Source organism: Papio anubis, chromosome 4, assembly GCF_008728515.1.
Source record: "Papio anubis isolate 15944 chromosome 4, Panubis1.0, whole genome shotgun sequence".
Lineage (NCBI taxonomy): Eukaryota > Metazoa > Chordata > Mammalia > Primates > Cercopithecidae > Papio > Papio anubis.
In genome coordinates, this window is record NC_044979.1 from 142,354,940 (window position 1) to 142,381,047 (window position 26,108).

General features: G+C 44.9%; 2 protein-coding genes across 5 annotated transcripts in view; one reads left to right on the forward strand and one right to left on the reverse strand.

The window, feature by feature from the left end:
- Window positions 1-26,108, reverse strand: part of EIF2AK1 (eukaryotic translation initiation factor 2 alpha kinase 1) — a 41,128-nt gene that overhangs the window by 4,535 nt on the left and 10,485 nt on the right. For 2 of the 4 annotated variants that reach the window (XM_031665612.1, XM_031665610.1), the window contains exons 3-13: window positions 24,309-24,442; window positions 23,200-23,237; window positions 21,364-21,463; window positions 20,144-20,224; window positions 18,515-18,614; window positions 16,532-16,589; window positions 14,481-14,808; window positions 12,076-12,187; window positions 10,941-11,041; window positions 614-728; window positions 310-392 (exon numbers count right to left, since the gene is read on the reverse strand). In XM_031665612.1, coding sequence (XP_031521472.1) covers window positions 310-392; window positions 614-728; window positions 10,941-11,041; window positions 12,076-12,187; window positions 14,481-14,808; window positions 16,532-16,589; window positions 18,515-18,614; window positions 20,144-20,224; window positions 21,364-21,463; window positions 23,200-23,237; window positions 24,309-24,442 — 1,250 coding nt within the window. Of the gene's footprint in view, window positions 1-309; window positions 393-613; window positions 729-10,940; window positions 11,042-12,075; window positions 12,188-14,480; window positions 14,809-16,531; window positions 16,593-18,514; window positions 18,615-20,143; window positions 20,225-21,363; window positions 21,464-23,199; window positions 23,238-24,308; window positions 24,443-26,108 lie in introns of all 4 variants that reach the window. The other 2 variants (XM_031665611.1, XM_031665609.1) reach the window with 1 other exon arrangement.
- ANKRD61 (ankyrin repeat domain 61) lies at window positions 3,690-9,471 on the forward strand. Its single transcript, XM_009198888.3, has 3 exons — window positions 3,690-3,961; window positions 5,709-5,806; window positions 8,367-9,471. Exons 1-3 carry the CDS (start codon window positions 3,746-3,748, stop codon window positions 9,367-9,369), a joined length of 1,317 nt encoding a protein of 438 aa, XP_009197152.1. The 5' UTR covers window positions 3,690-3,745; the 3' UTR covers window positions 9,370-9,471.

Sequence of the window (26,108 nt, forward strand, 5' to 3'; positions counted from 1 at the left end):
GGTGCGATCTCGGCTCACTGCAACCTCCGCCTCCTGGATTCAAACGATTCTCCTGCTTCAGCCTCCAGAGTAGTTGGGACTACAGGCATGTGCCATCGCACACAGCTAATTTTTGTATTTTTAGTAGAGACAGGGTTTCACCATGTTGACCAGGCTGGTCTTGAACTCCTGACCTCTGGTGATCCACCCACCTCGGCCTTCCAAAGTGCTGGGATTACAGGCGTGAGCCACTGCGCCCGGCCCTGTACTGTTTGTTATTTATGACTGCCAAATAAGTTGGATGAAAGGACAGAAAGCAACAAATACTACCTTGGCATCATACTCAGATCCTTCCAACTGTTCAGGTGAAGCGTACAGACAAGTACCCACTCTGGACGTATGTGTTGGTGTTCCTATCATTTCAAAAGTCACATATTAAACATTGCAGTGTTAGCATTGTCAACATTAAATAACATTTACTATGAGCAAGCAGTGTAGCTCCTAAGGGAATGACGGTTCTTTTTATCTTTATCTCACCTTTGCTATTAAATCTTTATGATTCTCTTTAAATACTAACATGTGCAACCATGTCTTTTGCTTATGCAAAGAAAACAAAACAAAACCAAAAACTTACTCTTCCCGTTTCTATTGGTCCAGTCTGCGTTCTTCTGTAGGATGTCTGTGCAGGCCAGACCAAAGTCTCCTATTTTTACTTGCTGATCAGGGCCATGAAGAAAAATATTTCTTGGCTATCAACAAACAAAACAAGTCAACACCTTGGCTTTCTTAAAACAAATAGTAAAAACTTGTAAATGTTTTTAAGTGTTTGGAACTCAGGAGCAAGCAGCCCCTCAAAAGTTAAATATTTGAGGAATAGTTCCCAAATTTGCCTGCACATCAGAATCATCCAGGAGTTTTAAAAATCTCAACATCCGGCCGGGTGCAGTGGCTCATGCCTGTAATCCCAGCACTTTGGGAGGCTGAGGCAGGCAGATCACTTGAGGTCAGGAGTTTGAGGCAAGCATGGCCAACATGGTGAAACCCCATCTCTAAAAAATACAAAATTAGTCAGGCGTGGTGGCACGTGCCTGTAATCACAGCTACTGGGGAGGCTGAGGCAGAAGAATGGCTTGAACCCAGCAGGCAGAGGCTGCAGTGAGCCAAGGTTGTGCCACTGCATTCCAGCCTGGGCGACAAGAGCAAAACCCCGTCTCAAAAAAAAACCTCGGCCAGGCGCGGTGGCTCATGCCTGTAAACCCAGCACTTTGGGAGGCCGAGGCAGGTAGATCACCTGAGGTCAAGAGTTCAAAACCAGCCTGGCTAATATGGTGAAACCCCATCTCTACTAAAAATACAAAAATTAGCTGGCCATAGTGGTGCTCGCCTGTAGTCCCAGCTACTCAGGAGGCTGAGGGAGGAGAATCACTTGAACCCAGGAGGCAGAGGTTGCAGTGAGCCAAGATTGCACCACTGCACCCCAGCCTGGGTGACAGAGCAAGACTCCGCCTCAAGGGAAAAAAAAAACAAAACTCAACATTCAACCCATTCCCCAGGCCAACTGCATCAGAACTCCTGGGGGTGGACACAAGCATCAGTATTCCTATAAGTCCCAAGGCTATTCTAAATTTGGAGAATATTAATGTAGAGCATGCTTTGTACACAAATGCCTCCCAACCCTTACTGCACATCATTACCCAAGAAGCTCTTAGAAATGACTGTCCTCGGCTGGGCATGGTGGCTCATGCCTGTAATCTCAGCACCTCAGGAGGCCAAGGCGGGTGAATCGCCTGAGGTCAGGAGTTCAAGACCAGCCTGGCCAACATGGTGAAACCCCGTCTCTACTAAAAATACAAAAATTAGCCAGGTGTGGTGGTGCATGCCTGTAATCCCAGCTACTCGGGAGGCGGAGGCAGAATTGCTTGAACCTGGGAGGCAGAGGTTGCAGCAAGCCAAGATCACACCACTGCACTCCAGCCTGGGCAACAGAGTGAGACTCTGTCTCAAAGACAGAAAAAAAAAAGGTAAGGGAAAAAGAAAGGCAAGGAAAGGAAAAGAACTGTCTTGTCGCATCCAGAGATGTGATTTTCTATGTGTGAGAAAACATTTTAAATGGCTTTTTCAAGGCATGATAAATCTAAGCACTGGCAGCTAGCCTGTGAATGTAACAAACCGCATGGCTCATCCACCTAGAAGATCACAATAAGCAAACAGGATGTAAAGGAGAAGTCAGCCCATAAAAGGGAAGACAGTTTCATTACTGGGAAATCCAAACTTAAGTGGGGAAGGGACCAGGGTATAACCTTCTAAGGGGATAATGCAACTCAGGCGACTTCCGGGAAGATCGTAACCCTGTAGTCCTTGACCAATGAGGAACCGAGGTAGGGACTTGCACGCTAGGAGATAAATTACCTATTGTAACTGCCCTGGGTGTACCTGCCTACCAGACACACGACCTTACAAGACTGCTATTAAAAGTCTGACTTTCTTTTTTTTTTTTTCTTTTTTTCTTTTTTTTTTTTTTTTTGAGACGGAGTCTCGCGCTGTGTCACCCAGGCTGGAGTGCAGTGGCGCGATCTCGGCTCACTGCAAGCTCCGCCTCCCAGGTTCACGCCATTCTCCTGCCTCAGCCTCCGAGTAGCTGGGACTACAGGCGCCCGCCACCACGCCCGGCTAGTTTTTTGTATTTTTAGTAGAGACGGGGTTTCACCATGTTAGCCAGGATGGTCTCGATCTCCTGACCTCGTGATCCACCCGCCTCGGCCTCCCAAAGTGCTGGGATTACAGGCTTGAGCCACCACGCCCGGCCAAAAGTCTGACTTTCACTGTTCTTTGTGCCTCCAAGTTCATTCTTTGGGTTTGGATGGGTGAGCATGCTTCTTACACTATGAAAAAACTTTGATTTTTTTTTTTAAAGACAGAATCTCACTGTGTTGCCAGGCTGGAGTGCAGTAGCGCCATCTTGGCTCACTGTAACCTCTGCCTCTCAGGTTCAAGCAATTCTCCTGCCTCAGCCTCCCGAGTAGCTGGGACTACAGATGCACGCCACCATACCCAGCTAATTTTTGTATTTTTAGTAGAGACGGGGTTTCACCATGTTGGCCAGCATGGTCTCAATCTCTTGACCTCGTGTTCTGCCTGCCCTGGCTTCCCAAAGTGCTGGGATTACAGGCATAAACCACTACGCCCAGCCAACTTGAGTATTTCTTAAAAGCTCCCAGATAACTCATATGTATTAGCCAGGGTTAGGAACTAATAAATCACACTAAATGGCTTTATTTAAGCAACGAGTGCAGACCCAAAACATCTCTCAAACTATTCCTATGCCAGAGAAAAACGGAACCTGTAATGGGGAGAGGGAAGATTCTATTATAATAAAAACTAAAAAATAGGTTAAAACTTTTCTTACTTTAAAAGTAATAATTTAAACTTTGTATTTTAATGTATAAATTCCTCTTTTTTAGCTTTGATCATTGTTTCAGCTACACTTGAACTGGAGAGAAATCAGAAATAAAGGTGTAAGATAATAGCTTGGATATGTCTTTATGATAGAGTAGAAAACCCTAAAAACTGCTGACATTTGACATTATATGATCAAGGAACAAAGTCTGGACGCTTGGTTCCAAACTTTGATGGACTGCCTTCACAGATACAATTCTTGACAAATTCTAGAACAGTTATAGAACTGAACTGAAAGAATCATCATAAAGAGACTGAAACTGACCAATTCCATAACAACATTTTCCCCTGAAGTCTTAACGTTTTTCTCATGGGGAATATACCCAGGAAAGGAAGCAGAGACCTGGTGGTTGACAGTGCCACGTCCCTGGAAGATGGCCCATCCGCAGCACTTCACTCGAAACTCTATGAAGCCATCATGAGAGAAGACTGCACTACGATCGAGGTACTCCTGAGAAATCACCCTGTCAACCAGCCCATCACCATTCTGCCCAACTCCACCAGCAGCAGATTACTTCTGAGCCAGGTACCCCCTTTTCTGCTCAGTCACTTCTGGAAAAAAGTCAGGCTGCTTAGAAACGAGCATCATCTAAAGCTGGTGAACCTGCTAAGCTCACAGCCCTTACGAGGCACGACCCCAGCTCACTCCACACACACTGCAGTGCTCCCCAAAGCCCTCAAAGCCTCCCCTGCACATGTCACACACAAACCAACACGAGAAAACACCAGATCCTGTGTGGCTGGAAGACCATTCATGTCATCTCTCAAACATACCCATGGTGCTAATCTCCGAGTGGTCAAATTAGTTTTTCCCTTTTTTGGCCAGACGCGGTGGTTCACGCCTGTAATCCCAGCACTTTGGAAGGCCGAGGTGGGTGGATCACCTGAGGTCAGGAGTTTGAGACCAGCCTGGCCAGCATGGCAAAATCCCGTCTCTACTAAAAATACAAAAATTAGCCGGGCACGGTGGCAGGAGCCTGTAATCTCAGCTACTCAGATGGCTGAGGCAGGAGAATTGCTTGAACTCAGGAGGCAGAGGTTGCAGTGAGCCGAGATCGTACCACTGCACTCTCTAGCCTGGATGACAGAGCGATACTCCATCTCAAACAAACAAACAAATAAAAAATAGTTTTTCCCTTTTAATATATACATTTTCAGTTTCTAAATGTTTATACAATGATTATTACCTTTACAATTAAATTTTTTTTTTCAAAAAGGAGATCACCCCTCTTGTGCCCCTATGCTTGCCATAATGCAGTGTAAAACCACAGTAATTTTAAGGTTGGGGTATTGTGATGGTCTGACCTGTAATCCAAGCTGGGAGGCCGAGGGCAGATTTGGATCTAAGGTGGGAATCAAGACCACACAGTGAGAAACCAATCTCAAAAATACAAAACTGAGCAGACAAGGTGGCAGGCATGTGAGCCTCCCAGCAGGAGGCTGGGGCAGGAAGATGGCATGTGAACCAGGTGGGAGCTGCAGTGAGCTGATCCGACCACCTCAGGAGGGCAGAAAGCCTGGGCAACAGAGACTCCGTCTCAAAATGGCCTTGATTGGCTCAAACCTGTAAATCCCAACTCCTGGGAGGCAGGCCAGGCGGATCTGAGGTCAGGAATCGAGACCATCCTGGCTGGCTCAGGTGAAACCCGTCTCTGTCGAGAAATACAAAAACTAAGCCGAGGCGAAATTAGTAGGCGCCTGTAGATCAAAACTCACTTTCAGGAAGGCAGGCGGTGGCGTGGCAGGCCGGAGCTTGCAGTGAAGCCGGATCCGGCCACTGCACTCCACAGCCTGGGCAGCGGCGAGACTCAGATCTCAAAAAGTTGGCACAAGCGACTCTGCAATGCGGAACCAGAACATATGCCGTTCTTTGAAAACATAAGATTCAAGGTTTTACTGCTGATATCACGGTGACTTTGTAAGCGAGCGGCACCACTTGTCCGCCTGCGGATTCATTTTTAAGGACAAGTGACTTCACTTGCGAAAGTACCATTCAACTATCACGGGCTCTTTGGAAAGAATCAGCACAAAGCGAACTGGTGTTATTTCTGTTGCACCAAATGAAAATGTCGTTTCTGTAAAACACCACAGGGCCTATAGAATCCACTGAGTTTTGATCATTTAAAACAGGTAGTAGAAAAGGAAACTTTCAATGCACATACCAGAAAAAGAGTAAGCCAATGAGACAGTAAAAAAATGTATTGCCTTTGAAATGGCAAGCTAACACAAACAGTATTTTTAACTACACAATGTGTTTTGTTTTCCCTCCAAAGCAGACAGAGTCCATCATCCCCATCCATCTGGCTGCCAAGTACCACAAGGCCCAGAGTCTGCTCTGCCTGTTACGGCATGGCGCTGACCCAGAAGTCAGGTAAGTTAACTCCACCAAAAATCATGTCTTTTTTTCTTCTTTATTTTTTTGAGGCAGGGCTCTCGCTCTTTCGCCCAGGCTGGAGTGCAGTGGCACAATCTTGCCTCATTGCAACCTATACTTCCTGGGTTCAAGAGCTTCTCCCACCTCAGCCTCCCGAGTAGCTGGGACTACAGGCATGCACCACCATGCACGGCTAACTTTTGTATTTTTAGTAGAGACAGGGTTTCACCATGTTGGCCAGGCTGGTCTTGAACTCCTGGCCTCAAATGATCCACCTGCCTCGGCCTCCCAAAGTGCTGGGATTACAGCCTTCAGCCACAGCACCCAGCTTCACTGGCAATCATTTCTAAGTGAGGATATACCTGATATAGATTTTTTTCAGTTCATACATTTTTTTCCACTTAGGTTTGGACTTGTTCGTTCTTCAAGGTGACAGACTACACATTATCATGTTATGAATGAACCAATGTCTTTACTGAGTAGATGAGATAATCTGAAACACTGAGAAAAATCCAACATCACAAACATTTTGCCAAATCAATGCACATTCTGAGGATTAAGTGCTCAATGGTGGTGTTGTGAGGAATGCAGTAAAGTCCTTGCCATAGCCCTCAATAAGTTTAACCACCAAAGTTAGGTGTGAAAAATAAAATACAGGTAGACAATAGATTTTCTTTTTTGTTTGTTTGTTTTTTGAGACAGAGTCTCACTCTGTCGCCCAGGCTGGAGTGCAGTGGCGCAATCTTGGCTCACTGCAAGCTCCGCCTCCCGGGTTCATGCCATTCTCCTGCCTCAGCCTCCCAAGTAGCTGGGACTACAGGCGCCCGCCACCATGCCTGGCTAATTTCTTGTATTTTTAGTAGAGACAGGGTTTCACCATGTTAGCCAGGATGGTCTCGATCTCCTGACCTCGTGATCCACCCGCCTCAGCCTCCCAAAGTGCTGGGATTATAGGCGTGAGCCACTGTGCCCGGCTGATAATGGATTTTCTTGTTTATTACTCTCCACTAGAAGGTAAGTCGCATGAAAGACAAGTTCACCTTGTGCACCACTGTATCTCCACCACCTCAACCAAATCAATTACTTAGCAAGTGCCCAGTAATACTATCTGAGTGAATGAAAGAATTAAGTAGTATATAGGCTGGGCGCGGTGACTCACGCCTGTAATCCCAGCACTTTGGGACCCCGAGGTGGGTGGATCATGAGGTCAGGAGTTCGAGACCAGCCTGACCAACATGGTGAAACCCCATCTCTACTAAAAATACAAAAATTTGCCAGGCCTGGTGGCAGGCGCCTGTATCCCAGCTACTAGGGAGGCTGAGGCAAGAGAATCACTTGAACCCATGAGGCGGCAATTGCAGTGAGCCGAAATCACGCCACCACACTCCAGCCTGGGCGACAGAGCGAGACTCCATCCCAATAATAATAATAATAGAACTTCTTGCCCCAAATCCTTACCACGTTCCAGAAAAACCCACCCGACCTGTCTTGCTCCCAGACTCTCCCTTAGCACCCCACCCCAGCTCTGCAAGTCCTCTCGAAGTCCCTTCCACATCTCGACCATCACAGACTCGCCCCATTCTCCTCAGGGGACCCTTTCCTACCCTGCATACCGCATGCGCTATGTGAGGCTTCTGCACCCCTCTAGAACTCTGCCGGCTTCCAGTATTTACTGAGCTATTTCACTGTTTCACGTCTATCTTCCCTGCTAGACTGTAAGCCCTACAAAGGTAGGGGCCACCTGCTGTTTCACCATATCCATAGCCTAGGGCCTCACGCTGAACAGATATATGTGAACTAAAATCATTTTCTAATTTCAGCAGAGGAGTTAGATTTACATAATAAACCTTCCCTTTTCTCTGCCAAAACAAAGGAATTTTTGGAAGCGCTTCTGTGATGAGGGCCAAGTTGTAAAATGCTCATTCCACCTGGCTTGGAGCAGGGAATGAACTTCAGAATGACCACAGGTCTTTAGATTCAACCCCTGTCACTTCTTCTGCTCCCTACACACTCACGCATAAAAATGTCAGGTAGGAGAGCAGAGACAGAGCCACTAAGAAAGGAGTCAACAGGAGTTTGGGCCTTCACGGCTCACTTCTATGGTGATAACAGATCACACTCAAGTCCACACAATTTCACGGAAAGCCAGTAACCCAGCCCAGCACTATGTGAGGTGCCAGGCTGCAGAAATCACTAAGATACAGCCTTGGAGGGACACAGCCCTAGTGGGGGCAGCACGGGTAAAAATAGGCCGCTCCAAGAAGCTGGGCCTCCTTCACGACATTGTAGAAAAGTGAAAAGAATTTTTCAAAAAAAAAAAATTTATGTATATAAAAAATGAAGCTAGGCCCCATCGTATAGGGATACATCCCACCACATCCCCCGAAAAACCCTGGGATAGCGAGAAACTACCCAGCAATACAGATTGTGAAACACATCCTTAAGGTAACTAAAGGGTCTGACTTCAAATAAATATTGGTTTCTTAAGCATTAACTGTTCACGTAGAGCCATTCCCACTGTGAATTCAGTGTAACGTGTAATCAATACCCATTCTAGGGACACAACAGGCCTCACCACACTCAAGTTAATACTACTGCACTGGCCAGTCACTTCCACCACGTGGGCAAAACCAGGCAACAGAATGCACAGGATCCTGACAGACATTCAGAATAACGCCATCACGTGTCTCCGCATCTTGTGTGCACACGGGGCTCAAGTTAACGCTCAAGGGGAAAGCAACAAACGTTCACCACTCCACCTGGCCATAGCATATGGTTGCTATCCAGTTCTCTCCATTTTGGCCCAAAATGGTGCCGATGTCAATGCTATTAATGAAGCCAGCATGACACCCCTTCACATGGCTGCAAACATGCTGAATAAGGAGATGATGGAAATGCTCATTGCCTGTGGAGCAAACGTCAACTGTGCTGTCTCTTCCACGGGAAACACGCCCCTGAAGCTTGCAGTGTGCACCGCATCAAGCAAAGCAGGCCGACTGCTCGGGGCGGGGGTCAGCTGCATCCGTCTGCTGCTCACTCACGGAGCCAAAGTCAACGCCCAGGACTACAAAGGCCAAACAGCCATCCACGAGGCATGCTTTGGAGGCAGAGAGGCAATCATCAATCTCCTGCTTGACTTTGAAGCAAATGTTAACATTTTAACAAGAAACGGGGAATCTCCAATTTATATGTACCTTCAGCGCAGTTTCAATGTAAGAGATACGGCACTTCTGGCCAGGCTACTTTATCACACTTATCCTCTGAGAATGACCAATAACCAAGGAATTCTCCCTGCAGGAATCATGCTACCAGAATTCCGCTTCTTAAGGGACACTCTAATAAAGCAATCGCAAAAACCTTTATCCCTACAGGGTATCTGCAAAAGAAACATCAGGAATATTTACGGGGAGAAATACAAACAGCACTTGAAGCAACTTCTCCCGGTGACGATATGGAATTCTGTCTACTGCTGTTATGACCTGGCATACCTCCTGAAACAAGACCTCCCAGCTTCACAGCAGCAGGGACTTCCAGCCACTCAAACTGCATTTTCTGGCTAGACATGTCCCAGAAAATGCTTAACCTATCACCTTTGACATCCCAAATGTACAAACTACTGGTTCTTGAACACTTTCCAAAAAATAAAGTGATTTGCCTACTAACATTTTTGTTCCTAGATTTGTTTTTTCATGCCCTTTCCATGATTTAACTTCGGGCTGAAAAGTAAGCAAATTAATGTCAATCTCTTCAGCCAAAGACACAAATGTATTTTCTCTCTTTCTTGACAGTCTTTTGTGGATGAAAACCAAATAGTCATTACAGACTTTTTTTTTTTCTTTTTTTTTTTTTTTAGACGGAGTCTCGCTGTGTCTCCCAGGCTGGAGTGCAGTGGCGTGATCTCGGCTCACTGCAAGCTCCGCCTCCCGGGTTTACGCCATTCTCCTGTCTCAGCCTCCCAAGTAGCTGGGACTACAGGCGCCCGCCACCTCGCCCGGCTAGTTTTTTTGTATTTTTAGTAGAGACAGGGTTTCACCATGTTAGCCAGGATAGTCTCGATCTCCTGACCTCGTGATCCACCCGCCTCGGCCTCCCAAAGTGCTGGGATTACAGGCCTGAGCCACCTCACCCGGCCTACAGACTTTTTTAAAACAGCAAAAAAAAAAAAAAAAATTCCCATTTTGTTAAACTTTAAGATGAGTAATTATAGAGTTTACCTCTAAGTCTGCAACAATAAATGAGTATTTCTGTCAGCACTAAGTAACATTCAGCACCACTGATTTTATCAGTACTCAGAGCACACTTACTACCTGAAAAAAAGTACTCATACTCCACAGAGGATTTTCAAATGCCCAAAAATTACTACTTTAAAAAAGTCAGCTTACAACCAAGTGCAGTAGCTCACACCTGCAATACCAGCACTTTGGGAGGTCAAGATGGGAGGATCACTTGAGCCCAGGAGTTCAAGATCAACCTGGGCAACATAGCAAAACTCTATCTCTACAAAAAAATTGGCCAGGCACGGTGGCTCACGCCTGTAATCCCAGCACTTTGGGAGGCCGAGGCAGGCGAATCACGAGGTCAGGAGATCGAGACCATCCTGGCTAACACAGTGAAACCCCGTCCCTACTAAAAATACAAAAAATTATCTGGGCGTGGTGGCGGGTGCCTGTAGTCCCAGCTACTTGGGAGGCTGAGGCAGGAGAATGGTGTGAACCCAGGAGGCAGAGCTTGCAGTAAGCCGAAATTGTGCCACTGCACTCCAGCCTGGGCAACAGAGCGAGACTCCATCTCAAAAAAAGAAATTTAAAAATTAGCTGGGCATGCCTGTAGTCTCAGCTACCAGGGAGGCTGAGGTGGATCACGTGAGCCTAGGCATTGAAGCCTAGGCATCACGCCACTGTGCTCCAGCGTGGGTGACACAGCGAGACGCTGTCTCAAAAAAAAAAAAAAAATTTCAACCTAATGTTTTCTCACTCTGGATCTATCGAACAATGATTTGTCTGACAGTAATTATAACCTCCTAAACAAATGAACTAGGACATGTAATCTTATTTAATTCAATGAACCATCGTCAAATCATCCCTGATACAAAGCTACCACTGCTTTCAATGATTTCATCGCCCCCACTTACCTTCAGATCTCGATGCACAATTCCCATGTTATGTATGTAAAACACACCTTCTACCAATTCTTGAAAAATTTTTGTTGCAACATTGGCCATAACATAAGGACCTTGAAGTAAAAAAAACAGTTTTATTTCTGTAATTTTTTTACTCATTTACATTGGCATAACGACAAATATTAATGTCGTTCTAAATACATTAACATCTGACACTTAAGAACAATCAGATTTTCAACAAAGTCAAGGCAGAATGGTCTAAAACCTAGAAATAAGCAGAAAGGGTTCCTCAGCTAGCAAACAAACCATCACAAAGCAGCACTCAACAGTTGACGGACTCTGTCAACCAGAAAGAAGTACCTCTAACTTCACTCAGAGCCCTCCCCTGTATTGATGACTTTTTAAACAATTCTTGGGTATCAGGCAACTAGATTTGATAAAGTTTAGGTTCCCTTCAACTCTTGACATTCTGGGATTTAATGCTAATAAATCTGGTATCCTAACCACAGATGATTAAAGATATTATTACAAATAATGGAGAAAGAAAAAAGATAAAATATGTTAGCTCCAGGAGTACAAGTCAATCATCTGGAATGCCTCACTTTCCAAAAATGACACGGCATATGGCCGCAAAAATGTAAGTACATTAATTCATCTATTAATATGATGACATACATTTAGAGGATGGAGAGGTTTTATAGGACTCACACAAAAATTGGTAAAGAAAAAATTCTGGCCAAGCGCAGAGGCTCACGCCCATAATCTCAGCACTCTGGGAGGCGGGGACAGGAGGATTGCTTGAGATCAGGAGTTGGAGACCAGCCTGGGCAGGATAATGAGACCTTGTCTCTACAAAATTTTTTTTTTTCAAAATCAGCCAGACATAGTGGCATGCACCTGTAGTCCCAGCTACTCAGGAGGCTGAGGTGGGAGGATCGCTTGAGCCAGGGAGGCCAAGGCTATAGGGAGTAGTGAATGCACCACTGCACTCCTGCCTGAGCAACAAACAGAGCAAGGCTGTGTCTCAAAAAAATAAAACAAAATAAATAAAAAAGAAAAACAAAGCACCTGGAGGCAACTCCTACATGAGATGGGGAAGATGTGACTGTGTCTATTTCCTGGCCCGGCAGACCCAGATGGTACTCACAGGCAGACTCGTCCACACACTCCCGGCTGCGCTTGTTTCTCTCGGCTATCCAGTCCCACAGCGAGAGCTCACACAGCTGCATCTGGATGTGCAGCATCAGGTGGTACTGGGCCTAGGAGAGGAGGTAGTGCCGGCTCCCATCTTTGCACGATTCACTCGCATTATTCATTTAGCCAACAAATACTCATCTGCCTATTCTGGGCCAAGACGGTAGGCCTCTAGGGAAGTGATTTAACCTGTGTGGACTTCCCTTTGCAAGACAGAACTGCTGAGGACACAGGCCCACCCAAGAAGGCCAAAGTCTAATGAAAGCAACAGATAAGGAGAGCGATGATTAAAACAGGGTGTTGTAATACCAGCAGAAGGGGGAGCCAGGCTGAAGTCAGGCAGGAGTCCAGTGGCAGAAACTCTCAACTGTGACCCGGAGTAACTGGTCCTGAAACTGGGCTGCTTGCTACATAAACAGTTTTTAAAGCTAAGAGAAAGCAACAAAGAATGGCTGTATGATATTCTACTACTCTATATATTTCTACAAAGTATATATACTTTGTCTGGCTTCACATTGTACACAACTAATAACTTATTCAATAAAAAGGTAGGCAAACATTAAGCTTACTGTAGCCCACTGTATATACCATCTGATTGAGGCACCTAACAAAATTTTCCAAATAAAATACAGAGAAATGAATCAATTCTGATTAAAAGTCCCCCAAACTCAAATCATCCAGATTCAGGTGAAAGTGTTCAAAGTTCTATGTTTCATAAAAAAGCACAGACTCAGCCAGGCGCGGTGGCTCACACCTGTAATCCCAGCACTTTGGAAGGCCAAGGCGGGCAGATCATGAGGTCAGGAGCTCGAGACCGGCCTGATCAACATAGTGAAACCTCGTCTCTATTAGAAATACAAAAAAATTAGCCAGGCATGGTGGTGGGCGCCTGTAGTCCCAGCTACTCAGGAGGCTGAGGCAGGAGAAGCGCTTGAACCTGGGAGGTGGAGGTTGCAGTGAGCAGGGATCCCACTACTGCACTCCAGCCTGGGCAACAGAGCAAGACTCCGTCTCCAAAAAAATAAATAAATAAAATAAATGCACAGGCTTGGTCGTGTGCAGTGGCTTATGCCTGTAATCCTAGCACTCTGGGAGGCTGAGGCGGGCGGATCACCTGAGGTCAGGAGTTCAAGACCAGCCTGGCCAACATGGTGAAACCCCGTCTCTACTAAAAATACAAAAAAATTAGCTGGGCGAGGTGGTGGGTGCCTGTAATCCCAGCTACTCAGGAGGCTGAGGCAGGAGAATCGCTTGAACCCAGGAGGCAGAGGTTGCAATGAGCTGAGATCATGCCACTGTACTCCAGCCTGGGTGACAAGAGCAAAACTTTGTCTCAAAAAAAAAAAAAAAAAACACAGGCTCAGAAACACATATTCCGGGACAAGAATTAATTCTGCACTGTGTCTATGTAGATGGTATACACAGTTTTATAATCCTAACAAGACAGATTATGTGTAGACCCTGTTAATTTTCATGTTTTTAGTTTTATTTATTTATTTATTTATTTATTTATTTATTTATTTATTTTGAAACAGAGTCGTGCTCTTGTCACCCAGGCTAGAGTGCAGTGGCGCAATCTTGGCTCACTGCAACCTCCACCTCCCAGGTTCAAGCGATTCTCCTGCCTCAGCCTCCTGAGTAGCTGGAACTACAGGCACACACCATCACGTCTGGCTAATTGTTGTATTTTTAGTAGAGACGAGGTTTCACCTTGTTGGCCAGGCTGGTCGCAAACTCCTGATCTCAGGTGATCTGCCCTCCTCGGCCTCCCAGACTGCTGAGATTATAGGCGTGAGCCACCACACCCGGCCCAATGTTCATGGTTTTAATACTACTACTTAAAATACTGGTGAAAGCATGGTGGCAGCATGACCATGGAAAGAGGGTTATATCAGTATAACCCTCAACAAGAGCATCCTGAAAACTACAACTAAAATAAAATCAATTTTAAAATGAAAAAGAGTATCCTGAATACTGACCTGGTAATCCTACTGGGACTCACCTAAAGTCATGCTACAAAATCTTTTTTGCAAAAATATATCTTTATAGCATGATGCTAACATACAACAGAAACAGAGTGTGAGTGAGGCTGCTAACTCCAGAGTACACACTCAAGATGATCTGGAGCTGAAAATGGCCGGGGGGGAGGCCAGAAAGGGATGTGGAGGAGTTAACTAAGTGAAGAAGGGAGAACCGAACACAAAGGTCACATGGCAAGGGGAACATGGCAAGTAAAAGAGACCGAACGCAGGGCAGAAGTGCCGGAGGTGAGAGTGGGTGAGAGAAGGCCACACACCTGCACAGTCCTCAATACAATCACTACTGGACGAACTAGGAAGGTCTAGGAAAGTAATCTACCTCTGTCTGACCCAAAAAGTTGACATTTTCTTCGGAAGATTCTTCGGTGGATGTGAAACTATCATCTAGGTGGGAATTACGCCTGAGTGGCAGCTGCTGTTCCATAACTGAACTGGTAGACAAACCAGCCAAGTCATTTTCCTGGAGCTCCAGGGTTGACTCAAGTTCACCGGAGTCTCTTATGACTAAACTGGTGGTATACTTCACTGACTTGTCATTCTGATTTTCAGTGTCAGATTCTCCAAAGCGTTTTCCTTTTTCTGGGGTGGGCTCAGCAAAGACAATGGATGAGCTGCTACTTTCATCATTTTTAACATCATATTGTTCTCTGAAAAAAAAAAAAGTAAACATAAAAGTCAATGGGCTGAGCGCAGGGGCTCATGCCTGTAATCCCATACTTTGGGAGGCCAAGGCGGGTGGATCACTTAAGGTCAGGAGTTAGAGACCAGCCTACCCAACATGGTAAAACCCCATCTCAACTAAAAAATGCAAAAATTAGCTGGGTATAGTGGCATACGCCTGTAATCCCAGCTACTGGGAAGGCTGAGGCAGGAAAATGACTTGAACCCAGGAGGTGGAGGTTGCAGTGAGCCAAGATCGTGCCACTGTACTCCAGCCTGGGTGACGAAGTAAGTGAGACTCCGTCTCCAAAAAAAAAAAAAAAAAAAAAAAGTTGGCCAGGTGCAGTGGCACATACCTGTAATCCCAGCACTTTGGATGGCCAAGGCAGGCAGATCACAAGGTCAGAAGTTCGAGACCAGCCTGGCCAATATGGTGAAACGCCATCTCTACTAAAAAATACAAAAATTGGCCAGGCGTGGTGGCATGCACCTATAGTCCCAGCTACTCAGAAGGCTGAGGCAGGAGAATCGCTCGAACCTGGGAGGCAGAAGTTGCAGTGAGCCGAGATCGCGCCATTGCACTCCAGCCTGGCCAACAGAGTAAGACTCCGCCTCAAAAAAAAAAAAAAAAAAAAGTCAATGTACAGGTCTGGCACAGTGGCTCACGCCTGTAATCCCAACACTTTGGTAGGCCAAGGTGGGAGGATCACTTGAGCCCAGGAGTTGGAGGCTAGCCTGAGCACCATGGCAAAACCCCATCTCTACAAAAAATACAAAAATTAGCCAGACATGGTGGCACAAACCTGTAATCCCAGCTACTGAGGCAGCTAAGATGGGAGGATTGCTTGAGTCTAGGAGTTGAAGGTTGCAGTGAGTTGAGATCATACCACTGCACTCCAGCCTAGGCAAAAGAGCGAGACCCTGTCTCAACAAAAATAATAAAAAATAGGCCAGGCACAGTGGCTCACACCAGTAATCCCAGCACTTTGGGAGGCCAAGGCAGGCAGATGACCTGAGTTCAGGAGTTCGAGACCAGCCTGGCCAATACGGTGAAACCCCGTCTCTACTAAAACTACAAAACTTAGCCAGGCATAGTGGTGCAGGTCTATAATCCCAACTACTGGGGAGGCTAAGTCAGGAGGATCGCTTGAACCTGGGAGGCAGAGGTTGCGGTGAGCTGAGACCATGTCACTGTACTCCAGCCTGGGCAATAGAGCAAGAATCCATTTAAAAAAAAAAACTGACAGGAAATATCTGAAAGGAAGAAATAACTTAACATTTTGTAATGAAAATAAGCAAAGTCGAAAACACTCCTCCTGAGGTCCTTGTAGCAAAAGACAAAGATAGCTCAATGCAGGCCAGGTGCGATGGTTCACACCTGTAATCCCAGCACTTTGGGAGGCCGAGGCGGGCGCATCACAAGGTCAGGAGATCAAGACCACCCTGGCTAACATGGTGAAACCCTGTGTCTACTAAAAATACAAAAAATTAACCAGGTGTGCTGGTGGGCGCCTATAGTCCACCAGCTACTCGGGAAGCTGAGGCAGGAGAATCGCTGGAACACAGGAGGCGGAGGCTGCAGTGAGCCGAGATTGCGCCACTGCAATCTAGTCTGGGCAACAGAGCGAGACTGTGTCACACACACAAAACCCAATGCAGGTGACAAGAGGTAATGTCCTAATATATAACAGGACACACCCATTCACATACCTGTCCTCTTCCTGGTCGGAGAGCACTTCCAGAGTTGGCAACTCAATGGCAGCTCTGTCTGCTGCACAAAAACAAACAATCATCTTCAAACAGCCCAGTTTTTCAATTTGTAGTCAAAGACTGAGTTAAAATATACAAACTGTGTCAAATGAGACTATAAGTCTAAAACTGTCATGACCTTCTGGCAAAATACAAAAAGTTTATTCAAATGGCGCGTGTTAGGAACCATCAAAACGGCCGGGCGCGGTGGCTCAAGCCTGTAATCCCAGCACTTTGGGAGGCCGAGGCGGGTGGATCACGAGGTCAGGAGATCGAGACCATCCTGGCTAACATGGTGAAACCCCGTCTCTACTAAAAATACAAAAAACTAGCCGGGCGAGGTGGCGGGCGCCTGTAGTCCCAGCTACTCGGAGGCTGAGGCGGGAGAATGGCGTGAACCCGGGAGGCGGAGCTTGCAGTGAGCCGAGATCGCGCCACTGCACTCCAGCCTGGGCGACAGAGCGAGACTCCGTCTCCCAAAAAAAAAAAAAAAAAAAAGAAAAGGAACCATCAAAACAAAGCCATGCAACTACATTAGGGGTCGGCAAACATTACCGAGGGCTTGATAGTAAATATTTTAGGTTTTAGGGCCCTCTGGGACCCTGCTGTAACTGATCAATTCTGTTATGGTATAAAAGCAGCCATAGGCCCAGTGGCTCATGCCCGTAATCCCAACTCTTTGGGAGGCCAAGGCTCGAGGATCACTTGAGCTCAGGTGTTTAACAATAGCATGCACAATACAGTGAGATTCCTGATCTCTATTTTTAAAACAAAATTAATTTTTTTTTTTTTTTTTTGAGACAGAATCTCGCTCTGTCGCCCAGGGTGGAGTGTAGTGGCATGATCTTAGCTCACTGCAACCTCCACCTCCCGGGTTCAAGTGATTCTCCTGCCTCAGCCTCCTGAGTAGCTGGGACTACAGGTCCTCACCGCCATATCCAGCTGATTTTTGTATTTTTATTAGAGATGGGGTTTCACCAGATTGGCCAGGCTGGTCTCGAACTCCTGACCTTGTGATCCGCCTGCCTTGGCCTCCCAAAGTGTTGGGATTACAGGCATGAGCCACCGCACCTGGCTAAATATAAATGTAAAAAGCAACCATAGACAATATAGAAATGAATGAGCCTGTGTTCTAATAAGCTTTATTTATTGACATTTAAATTTTGGGCCAGGCACAGAGGCTCATGCCTATAGTCCCAGCACTTTGGGAGGCCGAGGCACATGGATCACTTGAGGTGAGGAGTTCGAGACCAGCTTGGGCAACATGGTGAAACCCCATCTCTACTAAAAATACAAAAATTAGCCAGGCATGGTGGCGCACACATATAATCCCAGCTACTCGGGAGGCTGAGGCAGAATAATCACTTAAGCCCAGGAGGTGGAGGTTGCAGTGAGCAAAGATCGCACCACTACACTCCAGCCTGGGTGACAGAGCAAGACTCTGTCTCAAAAAAAGAAATTAATTTCACAAAATCTTTTGATTTTGTTCAAATATTTAAAAATATAAAAACTGGCTGGGTGCGGTGGCTCACACCTGTAACCTCAGCACTTTGGGAGGCCGAGGCAGGCAGATCACGAGGTCAGGAGATTGAGATCATCCTGGCCAACATAGTGAAACCCATTTCTACTAAAAACTACAAAAAAAAAAAAAAAAAAAATTAGCCAAGTGTGGTGGCGGGCGTCTGTAGCCCCAGCTATTCAGGAGGCTGAGGCAGAAGAATGGCATGAACCCGGGACGCAGAGGTTGCAGTGAGCCAAGATCATGCCACTGCACTCCAGCATGGGCAACAGAGCGAGACTCTATCTCGAAAAAAATAAAAATAAAAATAAATGTAAAAACCATTCTCACCTTGTGGTACGTACAAAAACAAGGGCAGGCCAGATTTAGTCCACAGGCTGAAGTGTGCCAATGCTTCAACCACCACGTCATCAAAAACGGCTTACCTCGTGGCTGAATCACGTGAACATGTTCTATCCACGCAGTGTGATAGCCAACGATATTGGGGTGCTGAAGACCTGCGAGCACCTTCACTTCCCGTAGGACCTAGAAAAGAAATGGAATTAGATCTGCCTTTTGCTGATAACTTGTTAAATGTTTATGCAATACTTCTTCTTCCAGAGCAAAATACAGACGGCCCCTGACTTACAATGGTGTGAAGACATCACAATTTTTGACATACTTTGAATTTTGATCTTTTCCCTGGCTTGCAATATGCGGTGCATGAGATATGTGGTATTTTATTATAAAATAGGCTTTGTGCTAGATGATTCTGTCCAACTATTGAGTGATGTAAGTGTTTGGAGCACATTTAAGGTAGGCAGGGTAAGCTACAAAGTTCGGTAGGTTATGCATATTAAAATACATCTCCATGGCGTGAACCCGGGAGGCGGGGCCTGCAGTGAGCCAAGATCGCGCCACTGCACTCCAGCCTGGGCGACAGAGCAAAACTCTGTCTCCAATTTACAATATTTTCAACTTATGATGGGTTTATCAGGACATAATCCCATGATAAGATGGAGGAGCATCTGTAATGAAAACTCCTCTGTACAAGGCATCTACATTATGTTAAAATAATGGAATTTTTTTTTTTTTTTTTTGAGACAGAGTCTCGCTCTATTGCCCAGGCTGGAGTGAAGTGGTGCTATCTTGGCTCACTGCAACCTCTGCTTGCTGGGTTCAAGTCTTGCTGGGTTCAGGTCATTCTCGTGCCTCAGCCTCCCGAGTAGCTGGGATTACAAGCATGCACTACCACACCCGGCTAATTTTTGTGTTTTTAGTAGAGACATGGTTGCGCCATGTTGGCCAGGCTGGTCTCACACTCCTGGCCTCAAGTGATCTGCCTGCCTCGGCCTCCCAAAGTGCTGGGATTGCAGGCGTGAGCCACTGCACCTGGCCAATATAATGGAAATATTTTTGAGAGACAAATGGCAATTGTTATAGCAACTAAATAACATATTTATATAGTACTTTACACTTTTTATGGCACACTTATCACCATTCTCTCTTTTGATTCCTACCCCAGTCCTCCAAGGTAAGTAAAATCACTACTGTCACTACTATTTCAGGGCAGGTGACAGAAATGGCTCAGAGGACTGGGCAACTCATCCAGAACCACACAGCATGTCAGGGAGAAGACTGAACTGGAACTGGGCTCCTGTATTTTCATAACTAGCTATATTATATATCAATCATTTACTTTAAGAAACTAATATATTTTTAAAATTTTATATATATATATATATATACACACACACACAAATTAAACAGGCATGGTGGCAGGCACCTATAATCTCAGCTACTTGGGAGGCAGGAGAATCCTTGAAACCAGGGGGGCGGAGGTTGCAGCGAGACAAGATCACACCACTTCACTCCAACCTGGGCAAAAGAGCGAAACTCCATCTCAAATAATAATAATAATAATTTAATTTTGGTACTTTACTGTAACCCCATTCCTAGTAAACTGGAAATCCACACTGCCTATTTTTGCCAAATATACACACATACATGTATAACTCTTTCAAAAAGAACTAAATACACAATTATTCAAAATAAGTAATTTTTAAAAATCATACCTTCATGCAATCTGTTTTAGTTGCACCCTTAATCAGGATCTTTTTTATTGCATAATACTGACCATCTAATTTATTCCTGACCTGAAAAGTAGAAGAAAAGACAAAGTATATTGTGTCATTCAACTTTAACTGAATAAAGAAGTTCTTTTAATCTGAGCTTAAACAATCCAAACTAGCCAAAGAGTTAAAATATAGCTAAAGACATGTCTCCTTACTATGTTCAGGGAAGTCAGCCAGATCAAGAGCTTTTCAGATAGTGTTGGGAGTGTAGCTCCGAAGAAGCTCTCGGCTGAAGAATAGGAATGTTAGCAAAAGGTCTATGTAAGCTCAAAACACAGTGGCACAACTTTTTTTAGTAACACATTTTTAATTAAAATTAACTATAGGTCAAAAATTCAAAGTTTCCAAAACCCACATAAAGAATCAACACAGTTAGAAAAACATTACAACCTGCCCACTTCCCCGTAAATGACAAATGTTAAAGAAAAGTAAATATACGTGATTTCTTGGAATTTTCCTTTGAGTACTTTATATTATAATAATGAAAACAGACCAAGCACGGTGGCTCACACTTGTAATGCCAGCCCTTTGGAAGGCTGAGGTGGGTGGATCACAAAGTCAGGAGATCAAGACCATCCTGGCCAACATGGTGAAATCCCGTCTCTATTAAAATTACAAAAATTGGCCAGGCGCAGCGGCTCAAGCCTGTAATCCCAGCACTTTGGGAGGCCGAGACGGGCGGATCACGAGGTCAGGAGATCGAGACCATCCTGGCTAACACGGTGAAACCCCGTCTCTACTAAAAAGTACAAAAAACTAGCCAGGGAGGTGGCAAGTGCCTGTAGTCCCAGCTACTCGGGAGGCTGAGGCAGGAGAATGGCATAAACCCAGGAGGCGGAGCTTGCAGTGAGCTGAGATCCAGCCACTGCACTCCAGCCTGGGTGACAGAGCAAGACTCTGTCTCAAAAAAAAAAAAAAATTAGCTGGGTGTAGTGGTGGGCACCTGTAATCCCAGCTACTCAGGAGGCTGAGGCAGGAGAATAGCCTGAACCAGGGAGTCGGAGGTTGCAGTGAGCTGAGACTGCGCTGCTGCACTCCAGCCTGGCGACAAAGCGAGACCCTGTCTCAAAATAAATAAATAAATAAAAGAATGGTGAAAACAATGTCTGAAAATACAATTATTTAGGGTACTAGGTCAAAACAAGTACGTGGAAGACTACCTTGTATACTCTTCCGTATCCACCTTTTCCTAAGATGGCAACTTCTTCAAATTCATTTAAGTAACGTGAAGTCTGTGCTTCGAAGGCGACTTCCCTTGATCTGAAAGTTAAATACAATCAATCAATATTAAAACGTGAGAGAATCAAAACGTTCTAGGATACTTCATGCTCACGGGATTACTAACCTCACAAACCTCATGTATCACTAAGTTGTGCTGATTTGGAAAGGATGGGCTAAAATGAAATTTTTCATCCCTCTGAAGAAAACACAATCAAGTGTTTTACCAGTAACTGGTATTCCAAGTAGAAATCATTACCAGGTTTGTACAGCAGAAATCCTAAGAATCACTAACAGCCCGCAGTTGGTTAGCTAAGCTCAGAAATAAATTTACTGAAATTTCAGCTGGGCGTGGTGGGCTCACGCCTGTAATCCTAGCACTTTGGGAGGCCGAGGAGGGTGAATCATGAGGTCAGGAGTTCAAAACCAGCCTGGCCAACATGGTGAAACCCCGTCTCTAGTAATAATTCAAAAATTAGCCAGGTGTGGTGGTGGGTTCCTGTAATCCCAGCTACTCGGGAGGCTGAGGCAGGAGAACTGCTTGAATCCAGGAGGCGGAGGTTGCAGTGAGCCAAGGTTGTGCCACTGTATTCCAGCCTGGGTGACAGAGAAAGACTTCGTCTCAAAAAAAGAAAAAAAAATATCACTGAAATGTATTTTTTATTTTTCTTCTAAGACAGGGTCTAGCTATGTTGCCCAGGCTAGACTGCAGTGGCTATTCCCAGGTGTGATCCTGCTACTAAGCAGCACCAGAGTACTGACCTATTCTGTTTCCAACCTGAGCTAGTTCACTCCTCCTTAGGCAACCTGGTGGTCCCTTGCTCCAGGGAAGTCAAGGTCACCATACTATGCCAAACTTTATGCAGACATCAGACTGGCATAGTGCACTATAGCCCAGGACTCCTGGGCTCAAGCAATCCTCCTGCCTCAGCCTCCCGAGTAGCTGGGACTACAGGTATGCGCCACCACACGCAGCTACTTAAATTTCTTAATGATGTAGACCAGTTAGATTTTTTTTTAATGTAGAGTGCTTTATTTTTATCAAGCTATAATTCACATATTGTCAAATTCACCTCTCTCGAATGTACAATTCAGTGGTTTTTAGTACGTAGAGTTGTGCAACCATCACCGCTACCTAATTTCAGAATATTTTCATCACCCCCAAAATAAACCCTATATCCACTGGCTTTCACTCCCCATCCTTCCCTTACCCCACTATTAACCCACCACCCCACATAAAACCACTATTTACATCTCCATGGATTCACCTACTCTGGACATTTCATAGAAATGAAATCACACAATATGTGGCCTTTTATGACTGGCTGTTTTTACGTAGGATATTTTTAAGATTCATCTATATTGTAGCATGAATCAGTACTTCATTCCTTTTAATAGATGAATAACACTTTATCGCAGGGATAGACTACATGCTTATCTATTCATGAGCTGATGAATATTTAGGTCAGACCAGTTAGATTTTAAACTAGTATTTAAACTAGCCAAAATTCAATGGTCCCCCAGCAGAGCCTGGGTATCAGGAATCTGAATTAAGAGTGTGACCATGGAATTCATGCTAAATGCTGAAAGGCAGAGGATCAAAGAGGAGGGAATGAGAAGCAAAGTAAGTCTTGGAGCAGTACTCAATTGCTGAGAACCAAGTTTTTCATGTTCATAAACAATACTAACGACATTATGTTTCAACCTCAAACCAGTATTTTCTTGATACTGATTTCTTTTCAATAGTCTGCATAATCAAGAAAGTTTCTCACACATACCTGATTTTCTGAATATGAGAAATATCCTCACAGGGATCCTACAATTAAAAAATTGTTTTTTAAAAGCATTTGGAAAACTTGCATGGAATAAAGAATCTATCAAAATTCAGTATCACATTAACAACCCCAAACACACAAACAATATTTTAAAAACCACTGGCTTTTTCAGCATTACTTAAGAGTTTACAAATGAAAATATTTCAAAGCCGAGAATTGACCAGGAAGCAGACAAGACTGACATCACCTTCAAAATCCATGCAGGAGCTCCCCACCCGTCCTGCCTGCCCACCTCTCTTGCGTGTATGGTGGCACCTGGCACCCTGCTTCTGCCTGTGCCCCCTCAGTTCATTCTCACCACAGCAGCCAGTGTGACCCTGCTAAAATGTAAGTCAGATTGTGTCACTCCTCTAATCAAAATCCTGTAAAACCTCCCATCTTACTAAGTAAAAACCATAAATGAGGCAGGGTACGGTGGCTCATGCCTGTACTCCCAGTACTTGGGAGGCCGAGGCAGGCGAATCACGAGGTCAGGAGTTTGAGACTAGCCTGGCCAACATGAAGAAACCCTGTCTCTACTAAAAATACAAAAAAGTAGTTGGGAATGGTGGCAGGTGCCTGGAGTCCCAGCTACTTGGGAGGCTTAAGGCAGGAGAATCGCTTGAAACTGGGAGGCAGATTGCAATGAGCCAAGATTGTGCCACTGCACTCCAGCCCGGATGACAGTGCAAGACTCCGTTTCAAAACAAAATAAAACAAAACAAAAACAAAATCATCTCAAGATCCCAGTCCATCTATGCCCTCTCCTTTGCCTCTCCTCTCTCTCTCTTTTTTTTTTTTTTTTTTAAGGCAGGTTCTCACTCTGTTGCTCAGGCTGGAGTGCAGAGGCACGATCATGGCTCACTGCAGTCTTGAACTCCTGGCCTCAAATGATCCTCCCATCTCAGCCTCCCAAAGTGCTGGGATTACAGGCATGAGTCACCACCCCTGGCCTAGAGTTTATACTTTTAAAACCTTGTTTTATAATTAGAATTACATAGTGCTTTAAAATATGTTCTCTTAAAATTAAAGGATATTTTTGTCATACCCAAAGCACATTTTTTAGGGCTTACCTGACGAACTCTCTCTTTAGCGGACCTCATTAGGTGAGTAATAGCTCTGTTGTGATGTAGTCTCAATGAGCTAAACTCGTCACTACAAGTGAAAGAAGACAGCAGTCCCATTTTGATAAAGGTCTGGCAAAGTACTATAAAAAGAATATGAAAAACTATTATTAGAAACATCTTTAATAAAATGGCAATTTTAAAGCGTACACAGAGAATAATGTGTAGTAACAGCAATATATACAAAAACCTCAATAGGAAAAATACTATATTTATAAACACGTTAAACTTGAGAATGTTCTCTAGAATAACTTAAAAGACATTTTTTTTGGGGGGGAGGACAGTCTCATTCTGTCACCCAGGCTGGAGTGCAGTGACAATTATCTTGACTCACTGCAACCTCCGCCTCCCGGTTTCAAGTGATTCTCCTGCCTCAGCCTCCCAAGTAGTTGGGATTACAGGCATGCACCACCGTGCCCAGCTAATTTTTCTATTTTTTGTAAAGACGGGATTTGGCCAGGCTGGTCTCGAACTCCTGGCCTCAAGTGATCTGCCCAACTCCACCTCCCAAAGTGCTGGGATTATAGGCGTGAGCCAACATGCCCAGCTCTTAGATGAATTTTTTTTAAAAGCGAAGAAATTTGGGGAATGATTCTCTAAAAGGAGCAACTAGTACACTACACGCATTCATGAAAAGCACAACTATAATGACTTCTCTTACCCTGTACAGTCACTTGTTTACCAAGACTAGTCAGTAAAGTACTAAGCTGTTTCTAAAAAAAGGGCAAAAAAAAAAAGAGTAAACAAAGTCTTCTGACATTCCACACATTACCCTTTGCTGTTAGTCAGTAAGAGAAGAATAAGGGCAGGAGGGCAAACATATGATGAGAACTTACAACAAAAGTGACCATTCGTCATCATGAAATACCTTTAAACAACATACAAAGAGCCTATGGTACACACGTGTATAAACCAAATACCAAGCTCCTTAGAAAAAGAAGTTTCCACAAAGGTGTCTTGGCTCCTACTCATTCAACAAATACAGATACCAGAGAGGATATTGTTGCTGTTGTTTTTGTTTTTGTTTTTGTTTTAAGACAGAGTCTCGCTCTGTCGCCCAGGCTGGAGTGCAATAGCAAAATCTCGGCTTACTGCAACCTCCGCCTCCAGGGTTCAAGCAATTTTCCTACCTCAGACGCCTGCGTAGCTGGGATTACAGATGCACACCACCACGCCCAGCTAATTTTATTTTATTTTTTTGAGACAGAGTCTCACCCTATTGCCCAGGCTGGAGTGTAGTGGCATGATCTCAGATCACTGCAACCTCTGCCTCCTGGGTTCTAGGGATTCTCATGCCTCACCTTCCCAACTAGCCGGGATTATAGATGCCTGCCACCACAACTGCCTAATTTTTGTGTTTGGCTGGTCTCGAACACCTGACCTTGTGATCCGCCCACCTCAGCCTCCCAAAGTGCTAGGATTACAGGCATGAGTCACCATGCCCCACCAAGGATATTCTTTCTGCATCAAAAACTCTACATTTATGAAAGCCAAATTTGTTGCTTAAAATTAAAAAAAAAAAGAAAATTCTCCATTTAGATTATCAACTCACTGATCACATCAAAAACATTTATTTAAATAACCTTGTTCTAAAATTCTGTCATCTAGGCCAGGAGCGGTGGCTCACGCCTGTAATCCCAGCACTGTGGGAGGCCGAGGCGGGAGGATCACCAGGTCACCAGATCGAGACCATCCCGGCTAACACAGTGAAACCCCATCTCTACTAAAAATACTAAAAAGACAAAAAAT

What these genes read in the sequence shown, in the direction of transcription:
- ANKRD61 (XM_009198888.3), top strand. Translation starts at nt 3,746, where the DNA reads ATGGGGAATATACCCAGGAAAGGAAGCAGAGACCTGGTGGTTGACAGT. An exon ending in GCAGATTACTTCTGAGCCAG is followed by an intron (nt 3,962 to 5,708) that starts GTACCCCCTTTT and finishes TTCCCTCCAAAG; the next exon opens with CAGACAGAGTCCATCATCCC. An exon ending in GGCGCTGACCCAGAAGTCAG is followed by an intron (nt 5,807 to 8,366) that starts GTAAGTTAACTC and finishes TACCCATTCTAG; the next exon opens with GGACACAACAGGCCTCACCA.